Source organism: Bos mutus, chromosome 4 (genome assembly GCF_027580195.1).
Source record: "Bos mutus isolate GX-2022 chromosome 4, NWIPB_WYAK_1.1, whole genome shotgun sequence".
Classification (NCBI taxonomy): domain Eukaryota; kingdom Metazoa; phylum Chordata; class Mammalia; order Artiodactyla; family Bovidae; genus Bos; species Bos mutus.
Window position 1 is genome coordinate 102,234,417 of NC_091620.1, and position 21,842 is coordinate 102,256,258.

At 41.0% G+C, this 21,842-nt stretch overlaps 1 protein-coding gene across 8 annotated transcripts in view; it reads left to right on the forward strand.

The window, feature by feature from the left end:
- Window positions 1-21,842, forward strand: part of ICA1 (islet cell autoantigen 1) — a 163,248-nt gene that overhangs the window by 17,737 nt on the left and 123,669 nt on the right. For 4 of the 8 annotated variants that reach the window (XM_070369792.1, XM_070369797.1, XM_070369791.1 and 1 more), the window contains exons 2-5: window positions 8,173-8,275; window positions 12,303-12,468; window positions 15,437-15,509; window positions 21,141-21,264. In XM_070369792.1, coding sequence (XP_070225893.1) covers window positions 8,259-8,275; window positions 12,303-12,468; window positions 15,437-15,509; window positions 21,141-21,264 — 380 coding nt within the window. In that variant the 5' untranslated portion in view covers window positions 8,173-8,258. The remainder of the gene's footprint in view (window positions 1-8,172; window positions 8,276-12,302; window positions 12,469-15,436; window positions 15,510-21,140; window positions 21,265-21,842) is intronic. The other 4 variants (XM_070369794.1, XM_070369798.1, XM_070369795.1 and 1 more) reach the window with 3 other exon arrangements.

The window sequence follows — 21,842 nt, forward strand, 5'->3', positions numbered from 1 at the left end:
GTTGAAGGCAGCCTATATGGAATGAAAATAATTAACGCATGTTACGTTTCCAAGGAGGAGAATCCAGTATCAGGATTTGAGGCAGCTAAAATTGACTCCTTTTGGAGCAGGGCATCAAACTTTGCTTAAACCAGGCTTGCTTTAGTGTTCTAAGAACCTTGGAGTGATTCAGAAGAAACTTTTGCATATATGTTGGCCAACCTGTGTGTTCAGAATGGCTTTTTCAATAGCTATAGAAAATAGAAACAAGTGGGACAGCTGTGGTCTGTCCACATGGGTAGATAAAATTGAAGAGTCAACACACCAAGCATGTAAGAAAAGCGGAGATGAGAATGAGCATAATGATTGCACAGAACCCCTGCAGAAAATGTGAACAAAATATCCCTCTTCCCTGTTCGTCTCGTTTTCCCCTCGTGGCAAGATGGTCTCTCAGCCACATGGATGTGTTTGAGAACAGCTCCTGTTTTGAATGCCTGGCCTTAGAGACTGAGGAAATGACAACCCGCTCCAGTCTTCTTGCTTTGGAAATCCCATGAACAGAGGAGCCTGGCGGGCTACAGTCCTTAGGGTTGCAAAGAGTCAGACACAACTGAGCGACTGAGCACACTGGAGCCTGAGCTGGAGATATTTCATCTCCGTCAAAGTGCAGCCTGGGAAAGTCTTAAGAACATTAGGTTGGTGGTCTTGGTGTCACCCTTAGTGTCTCTGCTGGCCTTAGCAGCTGCCCTACCTCTGAGCAGGGCTACATCTGTCGCCTTTATTACTTGTCTGAGACACAGAACCTGCTCTTCACGTACTCATCCCCCCACCCTCAGGGTTGCTCCATCAGAATTAGGAACTAACTTTTCATTGATCTGATAACTCATGGGCCCCTACTTCTTAGAGTAGGTCTTAAATTATTATTGGTTCATCTGCTTTGTCCTAGGGGGGACAGAGTTTAGTGAGACACAAACATACATGTGGTCAGGTGGTGCTGAACTGAACAATATTGGTGCTTTTATTTTTCTTATCATGGGACTCAGAGTCCATAAGTAACTTGATACTTGCTCTTCGTTGCCTATCTCCCAAGGTAAGGCGACCACAAGTAGAACTTGAGGAAGTCTCTGTGCTATTAACAACCATTTATTTTGGGTTTCTTTCATAAGTGCCTTGTGGCAGAAGTGGAGAAATAGCTTCCTGTGCAGAATCATGAATTGAAATATAAGCTATTCTTAGACTTTATTTTATAGGGCAAGTGATATTTTTACAGCAGAATTTACAAATTTGGGGATACATGAAGATTTCTTTAGGTGTCTTTTGCAAATGTCAAGAGTCTCCTGGATCTGAAAATTATGTTTGTATTCATCAGTCTTTCCTGCTCAGCTAGCTTTGTCTACTACTATAGCCAATGATCACATGTATCGTTTGAGCATTTAATGTCACGAGTTTCAATGTAAAGTGCATACAAGACTTCAGACTTGATAGAAAATCATGAGTGCAAATATTCAATTTGTAATTTTTAAATTGCATGTTGAAATAATATTTTAAGATATATTGCATTAAATAAAATATATTTAAACTTTTTACCCTTTCTTTTAACTTTTTTTTTTTTTTAATGAATGACTTTTCCTGTTAATCTTTGCTAGGATTGGTATTTTCAACTTTGTGTGTTTGTTTAGAATATAACCATTCTAAAAGATGTATAGGATATCTCAGAGCTGTTTCTATTTGTTTTCCCTAATGTACAATGCATTTATTTTCTCATAATTCCCTTATTATCTGTGTCTTTGTGTATGATTTTGTTCCCATTTGTATACCTTCTATGGTGAGGTATCTATACGTGCCCATTTTTTTTTAACCTTTTGACTCCCTTCACCCATTTCTCCAACCACTTACCACCCACCTCTGGCAACCACCAATATGGTATGAGATTGTTTTTTGTTTGTTTGTTTTTGACTCCACATATAAGAGAGATTCGAATGTATTTGTCTTTCTCTATCTGATGTATTTCACTTAGCGTAATGCCCTCAAAGTACATTTATGTTGTTGTAAATGGCAAGGTGTCAGTCTTTTTTATGTCTGAATAGTATCCCATTCGGGCTTCCCAGGTGGCTCAGTAGTAAAGAATCTACCTGCTGAGCAGATGTGGGTTTGTTCCCTGGGTCAGGAAGATCCCCTAGAAAAGGAAATTGTAACCCACTCCAGTATTCTTGCCTGAAGAATTCCGTGGACAGAGGACCCTGGTGGGCTACCGTCCATGGGGTCACAAAGAGTCAGACATGGCTTAGCAATTAAACAGCAGCAAGCAGCAGCAGGAATATCCCATTTTTTATGGATATGTGTTTGTATGTGTATGAATGTGTATACACACACATTACAATTTATCCACTCAGGCATCAGTGGACACTGGAGATTTAGGCTGTTTCTGTATCTTGGCTGTCATAAGTAAGGCTGCGTGAACATGGGGGTGCAAATATCTTTTTGAGTTAGTGTTTTCATTTCAGATAAATAACCAGAAGTAGAGCTGCTAGATCGCATGGCAGTTCTACTTTTAATTTCTTGAGGGACTGCCATTCTGTTTGCTGTAGGGGCTATGCCAGTTTACATTCCCACCAACAGTGCGCAGAGATTCTCTTCTCCACATCCTTGCCAACACCTGCTATGTCTTGTCTTTCTGATAGTAGCCATTCTGACAGGTTTGAGGTGATATCTCATTGTGGTTTTGATTTGTATTTCCCTGATGATTCAGCATATTTCCATGTATCTGTTGGCCATCTGTATGTCTTCTTGGGAAAAATGTCTATTCTGATCTTCTCATCTTCTAATCAGATTGTTTTTGCTGAGTTGTATGAGTTCTTTATATATTTTGGATATTACCCCATATCAGATATATGATTTGCAAATGTTTTCTCCCATTCAGGAGGTTGCCTTACATTAGCTTTTGAGTAAGATGATGTCCCCCTTATTTATTTTTCCTTTTGCTGCTTTGCTTTCAGTGTCAGATTCAAAAAGTTATTGCCCAGACCTACATTAAGGAGATTACTGCCTATGTTTTCTTCTAGTTTTATGGTTTCAGGTCTTACATTTAAGTCTTCGATCCATTTTTAATTTTTGTGCATGATGTGAGATAGTTGTTTTATTCTTTTGCATATAGCTCTCCACTTTTCCCAACACAACTTATTGAAGAGACTATTCTTTCCCCCTTGTATATCCTTGTCTCCTTTGTCATGAATTAATTGACTGTATATGTATGGGTTTATTCTTTTTATTTTTTTAATATAAATTTATTTATTTTAATTGGAGGCTAATTACTTTACAATATTGTATTGGTTTTGCCATACATCAACATGAATCCACCACCATGGGTGTACACGTGTTCCCCATCCTGAACCCCTCTCCTACATCCCTCCCCGTACCATCCCTCTGGGTCATCCCAGTGCACCAGCCCCAAGCATCCTGTATCCTGCATCGAACCTGGACTGGCGATTCATTTCTTATATGATATTATACACGTTTCAGTGCCATTCTCCCAAATCATTCCATCCTCGACCTCTCCCACAAAGTCCATAAGACTGTTCTATACATCTGTGTCTCTTTTGCTGTCTCGCATACAGGGTTATCATTACCATCTTTCTAAATTCCATATATATGTGTTAGTATACTGTATTGGTGTTTTTCTTTCTGGCTTACTTCACTCTGTATAATAGGCTCCAGTTTCATCCACCTCATTAGAACTGATTCGAATGCTTTCTTTTTAATGTCTGAGTAATACTCCATTGTGTATATGTATCACAGCTTTCTTATCCATTCATCTGCTGATGGACATCTAGGTTGCTTCCATGTCCTGGCTATTATTAACAGTGCTACGATGAACATTGGGGTACAGGTGTCTCTTTCAATTCTGATTTCCTCGGTGTGTATGCACAGCAGTGAGATTGCTGGGTCGTATGGCAGTTCTATTTCCAGTTTTTTAAGGAATCTCCACAGTTCTTTTTATTTTTTTAATGTGACTGTTAGATCATTTAAAATTATTTATGTGGCTCATAAAGATCTTCCCTGGTGCTCAGCAGTAAAAAATCCACCTGCCAGTTTAGGAAATGGGTTAGATCCCTGGGTCAGGAAGATCCCCTGGAAAAGGCAATGGCAACCCACTCCAGTATCTGTGCCTGGGAAATCCCATGGACAGAGGAGCCTGATGAGCTACAGTCATGACATCACAAAAAGCCTAAAATAAGCAAATAAATATAGCTCATAGTATATTTCTGTTGGACAGAGCTGACCTTGACTATAGGTTTCTTGAGGCCAAAAATGGTGTCTGACACAGATAGCCAATCATGTTTGATAAATCAAACTGTTGATATGAAGTGAATGAATAGATAAGAATTATAATAATTTTTAAAGTAATGATTTTGACATTGTGGATGGATTTAGAAGGTGATAGGTCAGATGAAATGGATTTTGTCAGGAAGTCATTAAATGTTTATTAATTTTCCCCAGTGAATGGGGCTGAAACATACATTAAAAGAGATGCAAGTTCTGGCAGCAGCTGCTACTCATGAGACATTGAGATCTGCCCTGTACAGGCTAACCTGGTTTTGCTACCCATGATTCCTTTGTTCTGCGTGCTAGATTGTCTCAGTCATGTCCGACTCTTTGTGATTCCATTGACGGTAGCCCACCAGGGTCCTCTGTCCATGGGATACTCCAGGCAAGAATACTGGAGTGGGTTGCCATGCCCTTCTCGCCTTTGTTCTAGTGCCGTATATAATACAGAAATTTGTTTAGGAGTGATCCATTTCCAGAGAGAATTTTTCCTGTGTATCATTTAGCTGTGGTTCTCAGACTTTAATGTGCCTAAAAGTCACTTGCAAAGCCTGTAACAAATGTAGATTCCCAAAGCCATTTCCGGAAATTCTGAGTCATTAGGTAAGAGATGGCTCCCAGGAATCTGCATGTTACCGCCCCAGAAGATTCCAGCATGACCCATAAACAATGCCTTGAGGACCACGCTGTATGGCAGCACAATCTGGGAGTAGCCTGGAGGTTCAGGTGGAGGGGCAGTTTGCTTAGTGATTCTTTCCCTTCTCCAGGGGATCTTCCCAACCAGGAATTGAACTGATGTCTCCTACATTGCAGACAGATTCTTTACTGTCTGAGCCACTAGGGAAGCCCATTATACTATAAAGAACTCAAATTGTTAAATATTTTAATACTCAAAAGTTGCAGCAAAGGAAACAGCAGTGAAAAGGCAACCTACCAAATGGAAAAAGATATTTGCAAACCATATATTATATAAGGGGTTAATATCCAGAATATATAAAGAACTCCTACAATGCAATGACAAAATAACTTCGATTATAAAAAAAATAGGTAAAGGACTTGAATAGACATTTCTCCAAAGAAGATATGCAAATTGCCAGTAAGCATGTGAAACAATGCTCAGTGTGCACATGGTCAGGGAAATGCAAGTCAAAACCACAGTGAGATACCCCCTCACACCCATTAAGATGGTTGCTGTCAAAAAAACAACAAAATAATGCGTGTTGGTGAGGATGGAGAGAAATTAGAATAATTGAAGCCCTGTTGGTAGGACTGTAAAATATGCACTTACTATGGAAAAAGTACAGAGATTCCTCAAAAAATCAAAAATAGAACTACTGCTCTGTGATCCAGCAATCCCACTTCCGGGTGTGTATCTAAAAATGATAAAAACAGGATCTTGAAGAGATATTTGCACGCTGATCATTCACAGTAGCAAAGATTTGGAAACAATTAGATGTCCATCAGTGGATGAGTGGATTTAAAAAATGTGCTATATATATACACAATGGAGTATTATTTAGCACTAAAAAGGAAGGGAAACCTATCCTGTCCTACGATATGGATGAACCTTGAGGACGTTATGCTAAGTGGGTTGCCATGTCCTCCTTCAGGGGACCTTCCTGGCCCCGGGATCGAACCCACGACTCTTACATCTCCTGCATTGGCAGGTGGGTTCTTTACCACCAGCGCCACCTGGGAAGCCCAAGTGAAAGAAGCCAATCATGAAAAGACAAATACTTTAGTATTCCACTTATCTGAAGTACCTAAGAGAGTCGAACTATAGAGTGATAATTGTCAGGGTCTGGGGGGAGGCAGAAATGGGGAATTGTTCAGTGCGGGTAGAGTCTCAGCCATGCAAGATGAAAACATTCTGGAGTTCTGTTGTACAACAGTGCACAGATGGTTAATGGTACTGTACTATTTACTTAAGATTGTTCCAAGGATAGATTTGTTACATGGCTTTTATCATAATACAAAATTAATTAAAAAGTATCAACTATCCTAATGGTTCATGGTGATATCAAACTCAAGGAAAGAATATCATTTGTTTCCTTGGATAATACCTTTTTTTTTTTAGAAATTTTGTTGGAAGCCTTGAGCTACATAAAATAAATGTGTGCTTGCTGTGAAGCTGTGTGGGTGGTGAGAGGAATGGAAGCTTGTGACCTCTCCATGATTTATTAAGTAGAAGGCAAGCCTTACTCATCGTGAGTGTCATTCCCAAAGCAACATGTCCAAAAACCTGGATGCTCTCCAGGAGGAAGAGAGATGCTGATTGTGGGATGCTGTCATCTCAGAGGCATCTCAGAGACACTCAAGAAAATGTCATCCTTTCTCTCTCCTGTGCCCATACCTGAAGCCTGGAATATCAGCACCTCGATTGCATTTCCCTTAAAATGTTTAAAAAATTCCTTAGAAACTCAAATCATTTTAGGGATCCTGGTTGCCAGGATAGTTTCTGAGGCAGAGGGAGAACGATTGGGTTGATGTTATTGGAGCAGCCAGAGCCTTCATATGATGAGCATTCACCCTGGCAGCCAGCAAGCCGTCTGTGTCTGGTCAGAGGCCATTCCTTTAGGTAATGAGTTCTCCATTCATTCTGGTAACTGGCAGGCACATGCTGGGGGTGGGCTGGCTGTTCCCCTCCCTGCGTTTGCCTAGCTCCCATGAGTGGGGCAAATGGTGGTGGTTTAGTTGCTTAGTCATGTCCAAGTCTTTGCAACCTATGGACTACAGCACACCAAGCTCCTCTGTCCATGGGGTTTCCTAGGCAAGAATACTGGAGTGGGTTACCATTTCCTTCTCCAGGGGATCTTCCTGATGGAGGGATCGAACCTGGGTCTCCTGCATTGCAGGCGGATTCTTTACCAACTGAGCCACCAGGAAAGCCCAGGGCAAATGGAATGAGGTGCAAAGGCATCAAGTGACTCCCATATTTACTAATGAGATGAAAATACAGTACTGGGTTGATCGAAACTGAAATAATCACATTTTCTTCCTTTGTACTTTTATGGTGTTTTGTTTTGGCTTCTCTTTTTGTTTGCTTTTGTTTTGGCAATGTGCTGGTTTACTTTTCAGAAATATTAATTATGAGAGATTTAAAATCTACAGAGACCTACAGATGCAGTATACTCATGACCTAGCTTATCAAAGACAACATTGTGGGTACAAAGTCCCTGTATATGCCTCTTAAATTATATTCCCTGTCCCTACGGCAGTGGTAGCTGCTGTCTGGAATTCAGTGTTTGTCATTCACATTTCTTTATACCTTCACTATATAATGCTTGTATATTTCAATAGTATAGAGTATTGCTTGCATGTAATGGTCTCATATTTTCTGTAGTCTTCTGCAACCTGCCCTTTTCATTCAACCTGCCTGTTTACTTCTTAAACCTCATTTGGGATGTTTCTTCCAGTATTACTTAGCTAAACTACTCTAGATGCTCTACTACTCTAGGTCCTACTCTGCTGCTAAGTCACTTCAGTCATGTCCGACTCTGTGCGACCCCATAGACGGCAGCCTACCAGGCTCTGCCGTTCCTGGGATTCTCCAGGCAAGAACACTGGAGTGGGTTGCCATTTCCTTCTCCAATGCATGAAAGTGAAAAGTGAAAGTGAAGTCGCTCAGTCTTGTCCGACTCCTAGCGACCCCATGGACTGCAGCCCACCAGGCTCCTCTGTCCATGGGATTTTCCAGGCAAGAGTACTGGAGTGGGGTGCCATTGCCTTCTCCAGGTACTACTCTAGGTACAGTGTTACTGTGGAGTGATGTTTGGCTCCTAAAATGGCTTAGATTGAAAAATGTTACGTGTCAAATTAATGTAATAGTAGTACAGTGTGTAACTGTTAAACGTATTTGTTTTATTTCAGGTTATAATGTAACTTATCCTCTCATGCTTTTTCCCTGCCCCTTCTCCCCAAATCATCAACAGTAGAAAAAAGAAGAAGGAGGAACCATGTCAGGACACAAATGGTAAATAATTTGTTGTCTCTTCTGAATTGGGGGAGGCTATTGAAAAAGGAAAGCATGTAGTATATACTCAATAAATGTCTACTGAATGGAAAAATCAGGAGTCACAATAGCAGTAAATAACCTATTAGCCTTCAACCAGTGTTGAATATGTGCCGGGCTGTGCTGTGCTTGGTTGCTCAGTCGTGTCCGACTCTTTGCGACCCCATGGACTGTATGTAGCCCACCAGTCTCCTCTGTCCGTGGGGATTCTCCAGGCAAGAATACTGGAGTGGGTTGCCATGCCCTCCCCAGAGGATCTTCCCAACCCAGGGATCCAAGCCAGGTCTCCCGCATTGCTGGCGGATTCTTTACCATCTCAGCCACCAACAAAGCCCCCATGCTGAGTACAGTCAAGTTCAGTATCCCTACTAAATGTAATATGAAAAGCAATAACCAAAAATATTGCCTGAGAAATTCATTTACATGTACCTTTTTTCTTGGGAATCTAGTGATAGCTTTTCTTACCATCATTTTTTCAGTGTAATGAGTTGATACATTTTTCAATCTCTGTCTTATTTACAACTTTTACTATTAGAGTTATAAGGGAATTTTATATAGGGCAGCTATAAAATAACAGTGTAACTGTATAATGACAAAAATAACTCAGACTCATTAATTAATAACTCAGAAGTCATTAATAGTCATGACTTCAACCTTTGTGAACATCCAGGAGCCAGTCATTGCTGGAAATAGATGATGCTGAATAAAACAGATGTGGTCCTCACACGGCAATATTAGCACTGCCATTCACATGCCTGTAACTCATCTAAGCATCATGTTAAACTGCTTATAAATTCAGGTCTGCTATAAGCAGTGTTCCTGAACCCTTTTGAAACCTTGATCCACCACTCAAGGTGATCTTTGTCATGCTTTACCTCCTTTAATTTGTATCATGAAAAAATACAGTGCCTATTTTCATTTTTCAAAGGTACAGTTAATTATAATAAAGACTATACTTTTTAATTCCTCCTCTTTCAGTAGAGAAGCATCAGGTCCAGCTCCTCAGTAATATCGAAAGTCACACTTTAAAAGAATTTTGCATCTTAAAATGTAATGAGCTTTAAAAGGTAATTAATAAACAGCTAAGGGATTTTGTTTCCCTGAGTATCCCCATTTGACAACTCTCTAAGAGTTGTCAGACTGTTTTTTTAATTATTCCATCTTGCCTCATTAAGACAAACGGATGGCTTCATCCCCTGACCCTCTTAATGGCTGTCATATCTTGGCAGCAGGCTCAGGGAAGCAGGTAGTTAAGTCCCCCACTTAACCACCTGGGAGAGCCCCAGGAGGTGGGCCCTTCCCCAGAGCCTTTCTCCCATTTACCTTTCAAAGCCACTTTACCACTTGCTACTGAAATGCGAGGGCTGCAGAGAACATTGAAATGCATGCTGCGCTGGGATTTAGAGGCTTGGATTTTAACCCTGTGTGATTCTGGACAAGATTCTTAACATTTTGAAACCTGAGATTCCTCATTGTTAAATGACAGGAGTGAAGGGTGTTGACTAGATCTCCAAAGTCCTTTTTTTTTCCCCTTCATAATGAAAAATTTTTTAAATCTATGACCTTTGACAAAAAAAAAAAAAAAAAAACAAGTCCGTCCTACTCCCCACTCTTGAAAATTCCTTTCCCTTGAAATAGCCACAGTTTGGGCTTTTTACAGCTGCTCTGGGTGTCCGGTGCTTTGCATGGGCTCTGTCCAGTTGCAGTAAGCGGGGGCTAGTCTGCTGCGGTACGCGGTCTCCTTGTTGAGGTGGCCTCTCGGTGCAGAGCACAGACTCTGAAGTGTGTGGTGACGGCACTAGAATGTGCAGGCTTCCGTAGTTGCAGCACACGGGCTCAGTGGTCATGGCACACAGACTTAGTTGCTCCGTAGCATGTGGGATCTTCCTGGACCAGGAATCAAACCCATGTTCCCTGCACTGGCAGGCAGATTCCCAATCACGGGACCGCCAGGAAAGTCCTCTTCCCATCTTTTAACACACGTAGTATGTAGAAGGATTATCTTTTATACAAAAGTCATACATATTTTCATTTCCTTTTCTCTGATTTAAGCTCATAATAAAACCTTTTAATTTGCATTTAATTTTAAATAATAATTATATATATTTAAGATGTGCAACATGATATTATGATATACATAGTGAGATCATTTCTGCAGTTAAGCTAATTAACTTATCATCTCCTTTATAGTTACCGCTTTTTGTGTGTGATGAGTGCACATGAAGAGTAATGCTCCCCTTCTAGCCTGTTTGCAGTGTTCAATACAGTATTATTGAGTGTGGTCATCATGCCTATACATTTGATATCTAGACGTATTCCCAACTTTGAAATAATGCAGAAAGATATAAACCATAATCCTTCGCCTCTTTCCAAAGATGTAACCATTGCTAAGGAAGTCATCTGAAACTCTGATTTTTTTAAGAACAAGTTTTTTAAGAACAAAACTTGTGAATTTTATCCGGCAAGAGAGTGTAAATCATCAAGGTTTGAGATACATATTTTGGTGCAATTGTATAAAGCCATTTCTGTTTTAGAACCCAAGTCTGGCACATTTGAGTGCTAATAGGATGGGATGGAAGAAGTTGCATGTCTGCAGAGGGAGACACCTGGGGGTCCCATGCGAGCTGGATGGGAACCCTAGACACACAGGAGGTGGTGCAGACACAACCAGGAGGGACGGAGCCCAATGGCAAGCTTTCTGTCAGTGTTTGGGTACCCTGGGCACTTTTACAGAACTCCACTGCATTCTCAGTTGGGTTTTCTCTAATTTCTTCTTTACACCCCTTTTTAAAAAAACTTTTTATTTTGTATTGGGATATTAACAATTAACAATTTATTTATTATTTTTTTCTTTTTTTAATTTAATTTTATTTTTAACAATTTATTTTGTATCGGGATATTAACAAGCCGATTAACAATGTTGTGATAGTTTCAGGTGAACAGCCAAAGGACCCAGCCATACATATACATGCATTCATTCTCCCCCAAACTCCCCTCCCATCCATATCATTGAGCGGAGTTTCCTGTGCTATGCAGTAGGTCCTTGTTGGTTATCTGTTCTAAAAACAGGCGTGTGTACAGGTCCATCCCAAAGTCCCCAACTATCCCTCTCCCTCATCCTTCACACAGCAACGGTTAGTTCATTCTCTGAGTCTATTCTTGACACACTTTTTGATGTGATCCTCACTGTGCTATTCCTGAAGAATAGCTTCCTATATGTATTTTAACCATTTATGTTTAATAATTTAAAATTTTAATACGAAAAATCCATAACCAATTAAAAAAATTTTTTTTCAAAATTTTGTGTGTCTGTAGTAAGAACACTTGACATGAGATCTACCATTTTAACAAAATTTTAAATGTGCCTGTGAACTACAGGCACAATGTGAATTGCAGGCACACGGTTGTGCAGCCGATCTCTAGAACTTACTCGTCTTGCACCACTGAAATTTTATGCCTGTCGATCAGTAATTTCCCCTTTCCTCCTCCCTGTCCAACATCAGGGAACCACAATTCTGTCCTGATTCTGTGAGTTTGACTATGTGAGGGACCTCTGTGACAGCTTTCAAGTATGCTGTTTTGCAGCCCCTTATCTCTACTTTTCTGCCATCACTTCAGCGTTGGCTGCAGTGCAGACTGGAGAGAACTTTGGTGTTCGGCTTTATCTGTTACTCCCTGGGGTGCTTGAGGCAGTCCCCTTGCCTGGCTTGGCTTCCCTTTCTCCATTTCTCCAGTCTTTCAATTTTCAAAGTCCTCGAGCTTGAGTTCCTCGGTTTCCTGCCAAGGTTTCTTAATTTCCTCACTAACTTGTAAGGTTTTGGTGTAAAAATTAGACTTGATTAACCTTTTGGTGTAATAACCATGTAGGAAAGCACTTCTGTGTTTAGTAACGTTGTGAATGTTTGGATACATTTGTTTGTGCTCTGATGTCTTAAATCTTTTTGAAAGTCGTGAGTAAAACCTCTCTTTGAATGCCTGTGCCCTTTAGCAGTTATCCCTGGGACTTACACAATCGATATCCCCAAGACAAGTCAGTTGTAAATAAGATGCAGCAGAAGTATTGGGAAACGAAGCAAGCCTTTATTAAAGCCACGGGGAAGAAAGAAGATGAGCATGTCGTTGCCTCCGACGCAGACCTGGACGCCAAGCTAGAGGTGAGCGCTTCATGGCCCTTGACCCCCGTATGGCCATCTTGCTAGGGACAGAGTCTGAGAGTGTATTCACAGAAGCAAGCATATAGGTGTGCTTTGTATTTGAAAACACATTGCAAACAAAATCGTTCATGAGGAAAATCTAGGATCAGATCAACTGAATTCCAGCATATTTTTTTTAAACCCACAATTCTGTAACCACCAGTATACCTCAGTTAATTCATTTTTTAAGCACTTTATTGGAATGCATGAAATGTGGTAAATTCTCAATAAATGTTTGTTAAAAAACATTAACTCAAAGAGCCAGTGCTACTATAGATAGTTAGGGTCAGACAAATGTTTACATTTAAAGAAAAAAAAAGGATGACAGCAAAAAGTCCTGGAACATGAGTCTAATAAGGTTGTGTTGAATCCTGGAAAATTCAAGAATGAATTAACTAATATTTAGTTAGACTAGTTAATAACACAGTAAGCTGAATTAGTAGCTGATTGACTCTCAAATACCTGGTGAAAGGGCCACTAATTTCCTACCTTGCTGGACATTCTGCTGATACTTTAGATCAAAATTTAAAAAGCATTTGCTATATAGCAGAAGCTAACACAACATTGTAAACCAACTATACTCCCCAAAAACTTAATTAAAAAAAAATTTTTAAAGCATACTTATCACTTCTGTGAATGAGAGGGCACAGAGAGAAATAATGTGTTACGTGGTCTAATAAGAATTCAGAGTGATATCAAAATATAAGCTACAATTCATGAGCTGAACACTTAATGAGAGGAAGGTCAAAAGTTCAAGATTTCAAAAAGCGTTCTGAGAAGGGAGGGGCCAGGATGGTGCGAACTGTGCTTCTTCTGGGAAAGAGAGGCTGAAGGGGAGATGTTAGCCACTGATTCTCTGGGCTGGGCTGTCACGTGGAAGAGGATAAGGCTCAGTCATCCTGTGTACCTGAGGAAAGAACTAGACCCAGGGCCATGATTCCCAGAACTCATCTCTCATGGAATTATCTCAGGTGTTCGTTTGCCTGCCCTCTCTCCATCAGGGGTCAGATTCCGTGTCAGCCTTATTCACTGTTGTATGCTCAGCCAGACACGGTACACATTCATAAGTATCCAGTGAATAAGTATGCACGGTAATACAAGTAACATGAGTTCCCAGCCCTCTCTCCTGTCAGTGGGATTGTTCTAACCGAAGCTGGGCTTGACGGAGATGCGCTAATAGAGTTTGTTGCAGCAGAGAGGAGAAGAACCAGAAGGCCTCTATTTTTTTTAAGCGATAATATACTTTTGCGGGGGCGGGGGGGGCCATGTCCCGTGGCATGTGGGATCTTAGTTCACTGACCCGAAATTGAACCTGCATCCCCTGAACTGGAAGCATGGAGTCTTAACCACTGGACCACCAGGGATGTCCCAAGGCCTCTGTTCTGATTTTAGTATTCTAAATAGAATTGAAACGATGATAAGTTGTATATGCTTCTCACATCTTATAGATTTATTTTTTCCTCTTAACAACCTAGTAAATACAAGCATTATTCAAATTTAGTATGTTAATTTCTAGTATGTGAAACAAAATACAGTGATTTTATGTTTATATTTAGGCTCTTGCAGCAGCATTTTCAGGCTTCCCAGGTGGCACTAGTGGTAAAGAACACACCTGCCAATACAGGTTGACGTAAGAGGCACAGATTCCGTCCCTGGGTCGGGAAGATCCCCTGGGGGAGGGCATGGCAACCCGCTCTAGTACTCTTCCCTGGGAAATCCACGGACTGAGGAGCCTGGCCGGGCTGTGGTCCATGAGGATGCAGAGTCAGAGCCTGAAGCAGCTTAGCATGCACGCACGCATACTCCACGTGACCAAGATTGATCATATTAAGCATTCGTAAGAGTGGTTTTTAATCTTTTCGGTATATATGCATATGTCCATTTTTATTAGAACATTTGGTCATATTTATCACGAAGCCAGTCTTCTGTTTTGACTCAAACGATGAAGTGCTTTGTAACACCAGTTGTGACGGCTACATCGGCATGGCCGGTAAGCCAGGGGAGAGGGGGAGGAACCTTGCACTCCTTTCCTGAAGCGGCTCTTCAGAGGCACAAGGTTTGTCCACCAGGTTTTTTAATTGATCCCAGTCTCTGAGTCAGTAGACAGAGGGTGGAGAAAGTGTGATGTCTCTGAACTATATGCTCTCCTTTAAAAAAAAATATTGTAGTATAGTTGATTTAAAACTGTTTTATCTTCTCTTGAACTGTCTCCATTTCTGAAGCAAAGACCAGAAATTAAAATCTAGTTAAATTCTTCCCCCTATAGCCCACCTGCTTTCCCCTTAATATTCTCTGTTATGGCCATAGCATGACATATTAGGTTTCTTCTACATGTATTTTATGAAATAATTGGGAAAAAAAGGAGTGATAGGGGCTGCTAGCTAAACTCCATTTTACCAGATGTCTTCAAAGCAGACAGAACATTCAGCTGATTGATTTTTGTTTGTTTTTATAGAGTTGTTTAAGTATGCATTAGGATCATAGAATAAGCTAGTGTCGTGTTTTAAATATGATGCTTAATTGACAGATCCTCCATTTGGAAAAAAAAAAAAACAGCAAGTGGTAAAAGAAATAAATTAGATTATGAATGAATATTGGGTCTCTGGTTTACCAAGTCCTCTAATGGGCCCTGCACTTAGGATTTCTGTTTTTCAGCTATTATTTGAGTAGTCTGGAGGAAATCATCTTTCTGCAGATTTCATTTTAGATTGCAGAGATGATGAACTCTAATAAATAGAGAAAAACAGGAGCATATTTAAAAGCTTTGGTCACATTTTCTGTTTAGTATATCACATAACACCAAGCATACTTAGGCATATGATCTTGTTTTTAGTGGGCAAATCAGACATTATGGTTATATTCAGTGTAATTGTTTTTTATTTCATTGCTGCCTGTTTTATTTAGCATTTTGTTTGTATTTTTATTATAGCTATTTCACTCAATTCAGAGAACCTGTCTGGACTTGTCTAAAGCAATTGTACTCTATCAAAAGAGAATATGTTGTAAGTATGCCTTAAGTGTGAATATTGACCAAATAGACAGTAAGATATTGGATATTTTGTCTTAATGTATAATTTTATATGTTTAGGAGGCAAGACAAGAAAACAAGTGTTTCGGGGTGTCTGTCTTTGCTCTTTAATTGGTAGGTTGGGGTCTTTAAAAATTTTATCAGAAATTCTTTACATAGGCTGTTTATCTCTCAGTGCAAGTGCAATAACAGAGGAGCTTTGCATTTAGCCTACCATGGGTAAGTATGTGCCACTTCCTTTCCTAGTTATAAAAAAGTTTTCTCAGTTTTATATCACGGGATTTAAAATTTTGGAGCTGTTACTATTTGATTGCCTAGGCTCTCTTAGGTCCAGTTTTGTTCCTTTTAAAATGACCAAATGAAGAGAGAAGGCACATACAGTTAATCCATTGACTATATTTTGTTGACAGCACTTCTTCCTGAACATTTTATAATGTCAGATACTGGTTTTTTTAGGGAAGAAGATTTTCCTATGGTCATCCCATCTTAAAATCATTACCAACAGAGTTGTCTCTGAAATGCTAAATATCAAGTTGTTGTGTCTCTTTGTTTTTAAATTTCCATGTGGAGATCGTTTAAGAGTACAGTTTCTGTATTTCTGAGACCAAACTCTGAGAAGTTTGTTTCTGACTCCTCAAACCCCTTTCCAGTAATCACAAATTAACAGTTGGCCATTTTCCTTTACTAGTAGTCTTTTATGAAGACTATTTTGTGGAAGTACAAAATCCCAGGATTTAGAGGCAAAATTTGGTAAATTATCTGTGTTACTATTTACCAGATATTTGAGCTAAGATGTCTCCAGCGCTATCAGTCCACAGTCTTCAGGTATGAGGCAGTCCAGACACATGGCACCCTGCCTCCGACATTTCTCTGTCCCACGTCCAGTCAGTCACAGGTGCTGGTCCATTTTGTCAGCTCATTTGCTTTCCAGTTCTCCTTCCTCTACCTCTTCACGGCCACTGCCTTCATTCAGGCCACCGTCATCACTCTCTTCCTTGTTTGGCTGCATCAGCTTCCTAACCGGTCTCCCTGCCCCTACTTTTGCCTCCTCCAGCTCATCATCCACACTGCAGTCAGAGAGCACTCAGCCATCTCCTGGAGCTCCCAGGGGTCAAAGCTGGAGTAATCTGAGCAACAACAAAAATGATGAATAGTTTTAGGTTACAACCCATGAAGTGAGATAATGTCCATCAAGTGTATGTATAGAAATAAGCAAAGAAATGGCGGAGAAGAAATAGTTCTTCCTTATAAAATAATTGCGATTAATCTAGAAAGAATGAGGGAACCACAAAAGCACACCCACAGAAAGAATTGTGACATGCATGATTCCTGGAAAGATGTTACAATTAGTGAGTGAAAGTTTGAGAAGAGACTGCATCTTCGTACAGTCTTCCGAATTTACTCCCAAGATTTTTAACAATTATGAAAGGAAAAAGAATCTCAGTTTTACAGTGGGGAAATCCAATAGACATGACATGAACCAAATGATAGGGGTTAGTTAACATCACCAGTAATGATGTGTGTTGATCTCCTGTGGCCCTGATATCTTACACTGAGAAGGAGACTCCACTTCTGCTGTTTCCTTCCCCTAAATCCAGTCTAATCGTGAGAAAGCAAATAAACCCAAATAGAGGACAGACCACAAAACACCTGACCAGTACTCTTCAAGGGCACCAAGGTCATACAAGTCGAGAAAGACAGAGAAACTGGCACAGGTCAAAGGAGACTAAACAGACTTGACAACTCAATGCAATGTGGGATCCTGGAACAGAAGAAGGACGTTAATGGGAAAACTAGGGAAATTCACTAGGATTGTAGTTTAAATAGTAATACTCTATCAGTGGTATTTTCCTAGTTTTGATCGGTGTACAACAGTTATATGGATTTCCCTGGTGGCTCAGTGGTACAGAATCCACCTACCAATCCAGGAGATACGGTTTTGATCCTGGGTCGGGAAGATCCCCTGGAGAAAGAAATGGCAACCCACTCTAGTATTCTTGCCGGAGAAATCCCATGGACAGAGGAGCCTGGCACGCTGTAGTCTATGGGGTCACAAAGAGTCGGACGTGACTTAGCGACTAAACAGCCGCAACAACAACCATGGCTGTGTACGATGCTAACATTAGGGGAAGAAGAGTGCACAGGAACTCTGTATCCTACTTACAGTTTTCCTATCAGCCTAAAATTATTTCAAAGTAAAGTTGGTTTTTTTTTTTTTTAGTACATTGGATCATATTGTTCTTCTGCTGAGAAGCCTCCAGTATCACTTAATGTAAGATGTACACTTCCATACCATGGGTTACAAATTCCTACTGGATCTGACCCAGCTCACCTCTCCAGCCACTTTCGCTCTTACACGCCACGTGACCTGAGGCTTTTGCACTCACCACTTCCTCACCACTTCCTCCATCTGGGATGTCCCTGCCCTCATTGTCTCAAGCAGCCCCTTATCTCAAAGCTCAGCTTATTCTCCTGCTCAGAGACACCTTGCATGACCACCCAGCCCAAAACAGTTACCTGTCACTCTCTCTTACGCCCCACCCCCATCTTACCTGGCATTTTACTTTTTGTGTGTTGAGTTTGAGTTTTGTATTTTTTATATTCTGTCTCCTGTTCCTTGAACCTAAGCTGCATCAGCAGGGTCCTCGTGTGTCTCGTCCATCTCTTTATTTGCAGTGGCCAGAACAGTGCCTTGTACAATGAGATCATCTGTAAATTTGTGCTAAGTGAATTAATGCTGCCAAGCTAATTGGTTTTATAGTTCTTTGGTTCCCTTTTCAGGGCACATCTGAAAAATCTAATCAGCAATTAAATATGAATAGGTTTTTATTTGTCTCTGAATTAAGTCCTTGTTAAGTGAAACCTTATACGTAGGAACATTAAGAGTGATCTGATACCTGTGTTGCAGCTGAATTTTAAACTTTGTAAATTTATTTCAGTATTTGGATTTTAAAACTGAAATTAAAGCATGAACATCCCTTCTTAGAAAATGACACGGTCATCACTAAGTCATCCAGCCTGGAGCCTGAGGCCCCTCAGTCTTCCCACCACCCTCTGAGCAGCCCTGTCCCACTGACCAGGGTTCAGCTCTTAAAATGAAGCCTGTCTAGCACCCCGAGTTTAATCCTCAAGTGTGTAAAATAGCCAAACCTGAATTCTCAAATGCTCCAAACTACGTAGGTTTGTATAGCAAAGAGTACATTTCACCAGCCTTATAATCCCTGGGTTGGGAAGATCCCCTGGAGAAGGGAATGGCACCCCACTCCAGTATTCTTGCCTGAAGAATCCCATGGACAGAGGAGCCTGGCAGGCTACAGTCCATGAGGTCGCAGAGAATCGGACATGACTGAGCAACTAGCACTACTAACACACGTAGTCGTTTAGGGCCATGAACTGGTTTTCTTCCTGGCCTTAAGCTCGTGTGTTCATTTGTATGTGACTTGAGGCTTCAAGGTAAGGAAGGTAGGTGACAATAGCCTCACACTGTTGTAAGCAAAGATATGAAATTGTTCCTAATTGTGCAGTTGAGTGAGTCCCATGTTAGTAAGTGGAAAGGAAGAAGAATGGAAGGTAGTAAAAAACAACAACATTTCTTAGAGGAATTTTTTTTTTTAATTTTTTTTTTTTTTTTACCTAGAACCATGACATATAAGTATCAGATAAGCATTTAAAGTGAAGTAAAGTATACAGGGATAACAAGGCAAAAATTATAGTTAATTCAGTTTCACAAGCATTTAATTAATGCCCTGAATACGACTTTTCTGCTCAGCCTTGGGAATCCATAGTCTGGATGAGGTCCCTGTCAAGAAAGCTGGGATTCTCATGGGAAGAATAGACACGTGCCCACCCACAGACACTCTAGTACCAGGTGCCGAGAGGGCACTGCTGTCACAGAGAAGGAGGGGTCACCTGCTTCACAAAGGAAGTAGCTTTTGAGCAAGGCTTTGACCAATGCACTTGATTTTGAGGAAACAGAAGGGGAAGGAGTGTAGTCGTTCACCATCAGGAAAAATGGATTCGAAAAACCTCTTCTCCATGGAATGTTGAAAGTAAACTGCAGTCATAGGTTAATAAGGAAGCAGTGCAGCTTTAACATTCACCTTTGGGTTACTGGTTCCTGGCTAATGTTTTCTAGTTATTGCTGGGGACATCGTGTCAGGGATGGGGTGCATCCTGAAAGAAGTCTGGATTGTTCATGAAAACGGACAAGAATTCTGGTAGCATTTAGAAAACATTTTTAGAGACAAGTGATTGGTAAATGCATCAATACAGCGATGTGAAAGGAGAGCAATGTTCAAAGTGCATCCCTATCAAAAGCTGTGCTTCGAGAAAAAAGTGTTCAAGGAAGCTCAGTGTCACTGCCTACCTGTGGCTCAGCTGTCAGGGAAAGTGTATTCAGGCCAGTGGCTGCAGAACAGCGCACACATCCACAGAGTGGGTGCACCACGCTGGTTAAGTCAGTCCCCGTGGTAGAGAGAGAGAGAGAGAGAGAGAGAGAGTTTTGCTATTAGAAATAACTGTGCTATGATTATATCTATCTATCTATGTATCTTTGTGCCCATTTTACTACTTCCTCAGGATGTACTCCTATCAGAAGTACAATGTCAAAAGAGATACACAATTTTGACTTTTAAAAAAATGTTTTATAGAGAAAAAAAACCTGTACTTTATTTTGTTTTTTCAGTTTTTCGGCCATACCTTGTGGCGTGTGGAATCTCAGTTCCCTGACCAGGGATCGAACCCACGCCTCCTGCATCAGCAGCACAGAGTCCTAACCTGGACTGCCAGGGAAGACCCACAATTCTGACTTTTAAATATTTACTGCCAAATCAGTCAGGAGAGAGCTTGTAGGTGTCCGTTTCTTACCAGCAGTGCCCTCTGAGGTTGTCTTTAAAAATAAGGCCAAATACACAAATATTGAATCATTTTTGTTGTACACTTGAAACTAATACAATGCTGTATGTCAGTTATACCTCAATTTTATTTTTAAAAAATGTAAGGTCAAAGTTAGGCATAACCAATTCAGATTTGATTCCAGCTCTGCATTTTAAAAATCCGCCAAGTCATCAGCCTGATTACCTACATACCCTCTGTCTCCACCCCCCTCCTCCCACCAAGTACTTGTGCCACGGATAAGATATTTGAATTGCTGTACAAGCAAGTGGAATGTTATTCAGAAGGCAGAGATCAAAAAGTCAGCAAGAGGGAATAAAAGGAGGACACTGGCCCTACACTATAGGCAGCCACAGAAGATTCCCACAGTCATACTCTACAACCCAACTTTTTAATTTCAGTCCAGAGCAGCGCATTATCGGCTCGCTTTTCAGTACAGAGGTCATTTTCTGGTTCTGGTTACAGGGCAGCAAGCGTACTGACAGATGTGCTGAAGTGAATTTGATCTCTCATTTTGTCAATGGAAGAACAGCATGAAAGTTAAATGCAGTGGTGGGGGGTGGGGAGGGCTACCTCACAGCCTGCCACTTGGATTTAATTTCGTCCCGTCTTTGTCTCTAGAAGAGAGAGGACCTTGTGATTTGCCTCTTTCCTTTTCTCTGTAATAAAGATGTTCATTGTTCATGGCTCCTTTTGGTCTTTTCTCCATCAGTCTTGTCTCAAGAAGAAAACGAACTGGGAAAGTTTCTCCGGTCCCAAGGCTTCCAAGATAAAACCAGAGCGGGAAAAATGATGCAAGCGACAGGAAAGGCCCTCTGCTTTTCTTCCCAGCAAAGGTGTGTGGCCTTCACTGGGGTCTGCTGATGGCGATCGAGGGAGGGGGGTCTCCTGAGGACCTGGGACCCACTCACTCGTGAAGGGAACCTGCCCCTGTCTTTAGAGGGCCCTTGTCTGAAAGTGAGGGCCGCCTCTGTTCACAGCTGTTAGTCTGTTTGTATTCAACTCTAAGATAGCATGTGTAATCTTTTTCCTTCCCTATCGATTTTTTTAAATGTATTCATACCTCTTCTGGTCCATAGTCATACACCAATCCTGGGAGTGCTGTCCTAGGCTTATAGTTTGACCTCCTGCGTTGTTTGTAGCAATCTGTCTGGTCCCCTTTCAGCAGGAGCCTAACGAGACGGGCCTAAGGGTTTGCTCACTGCTCTCTGGGGGCAGTACACTTGAGAGGGGTGCTGTTCAAGATGCTCAGACGCTGGGGCAGCAGCAGCAGCAGCCTCAGCGGAGGAGAGCTTATTTGAAATGCAAAATCCACCCCCACCCCAGAACTGCTGAGTCCATATCTAGATTTTAATGGGTTCCCCCCTTGTTTTCCATGTGCATTCAAGTTTGGGAAGCTCTGGGTCAGAGAAAA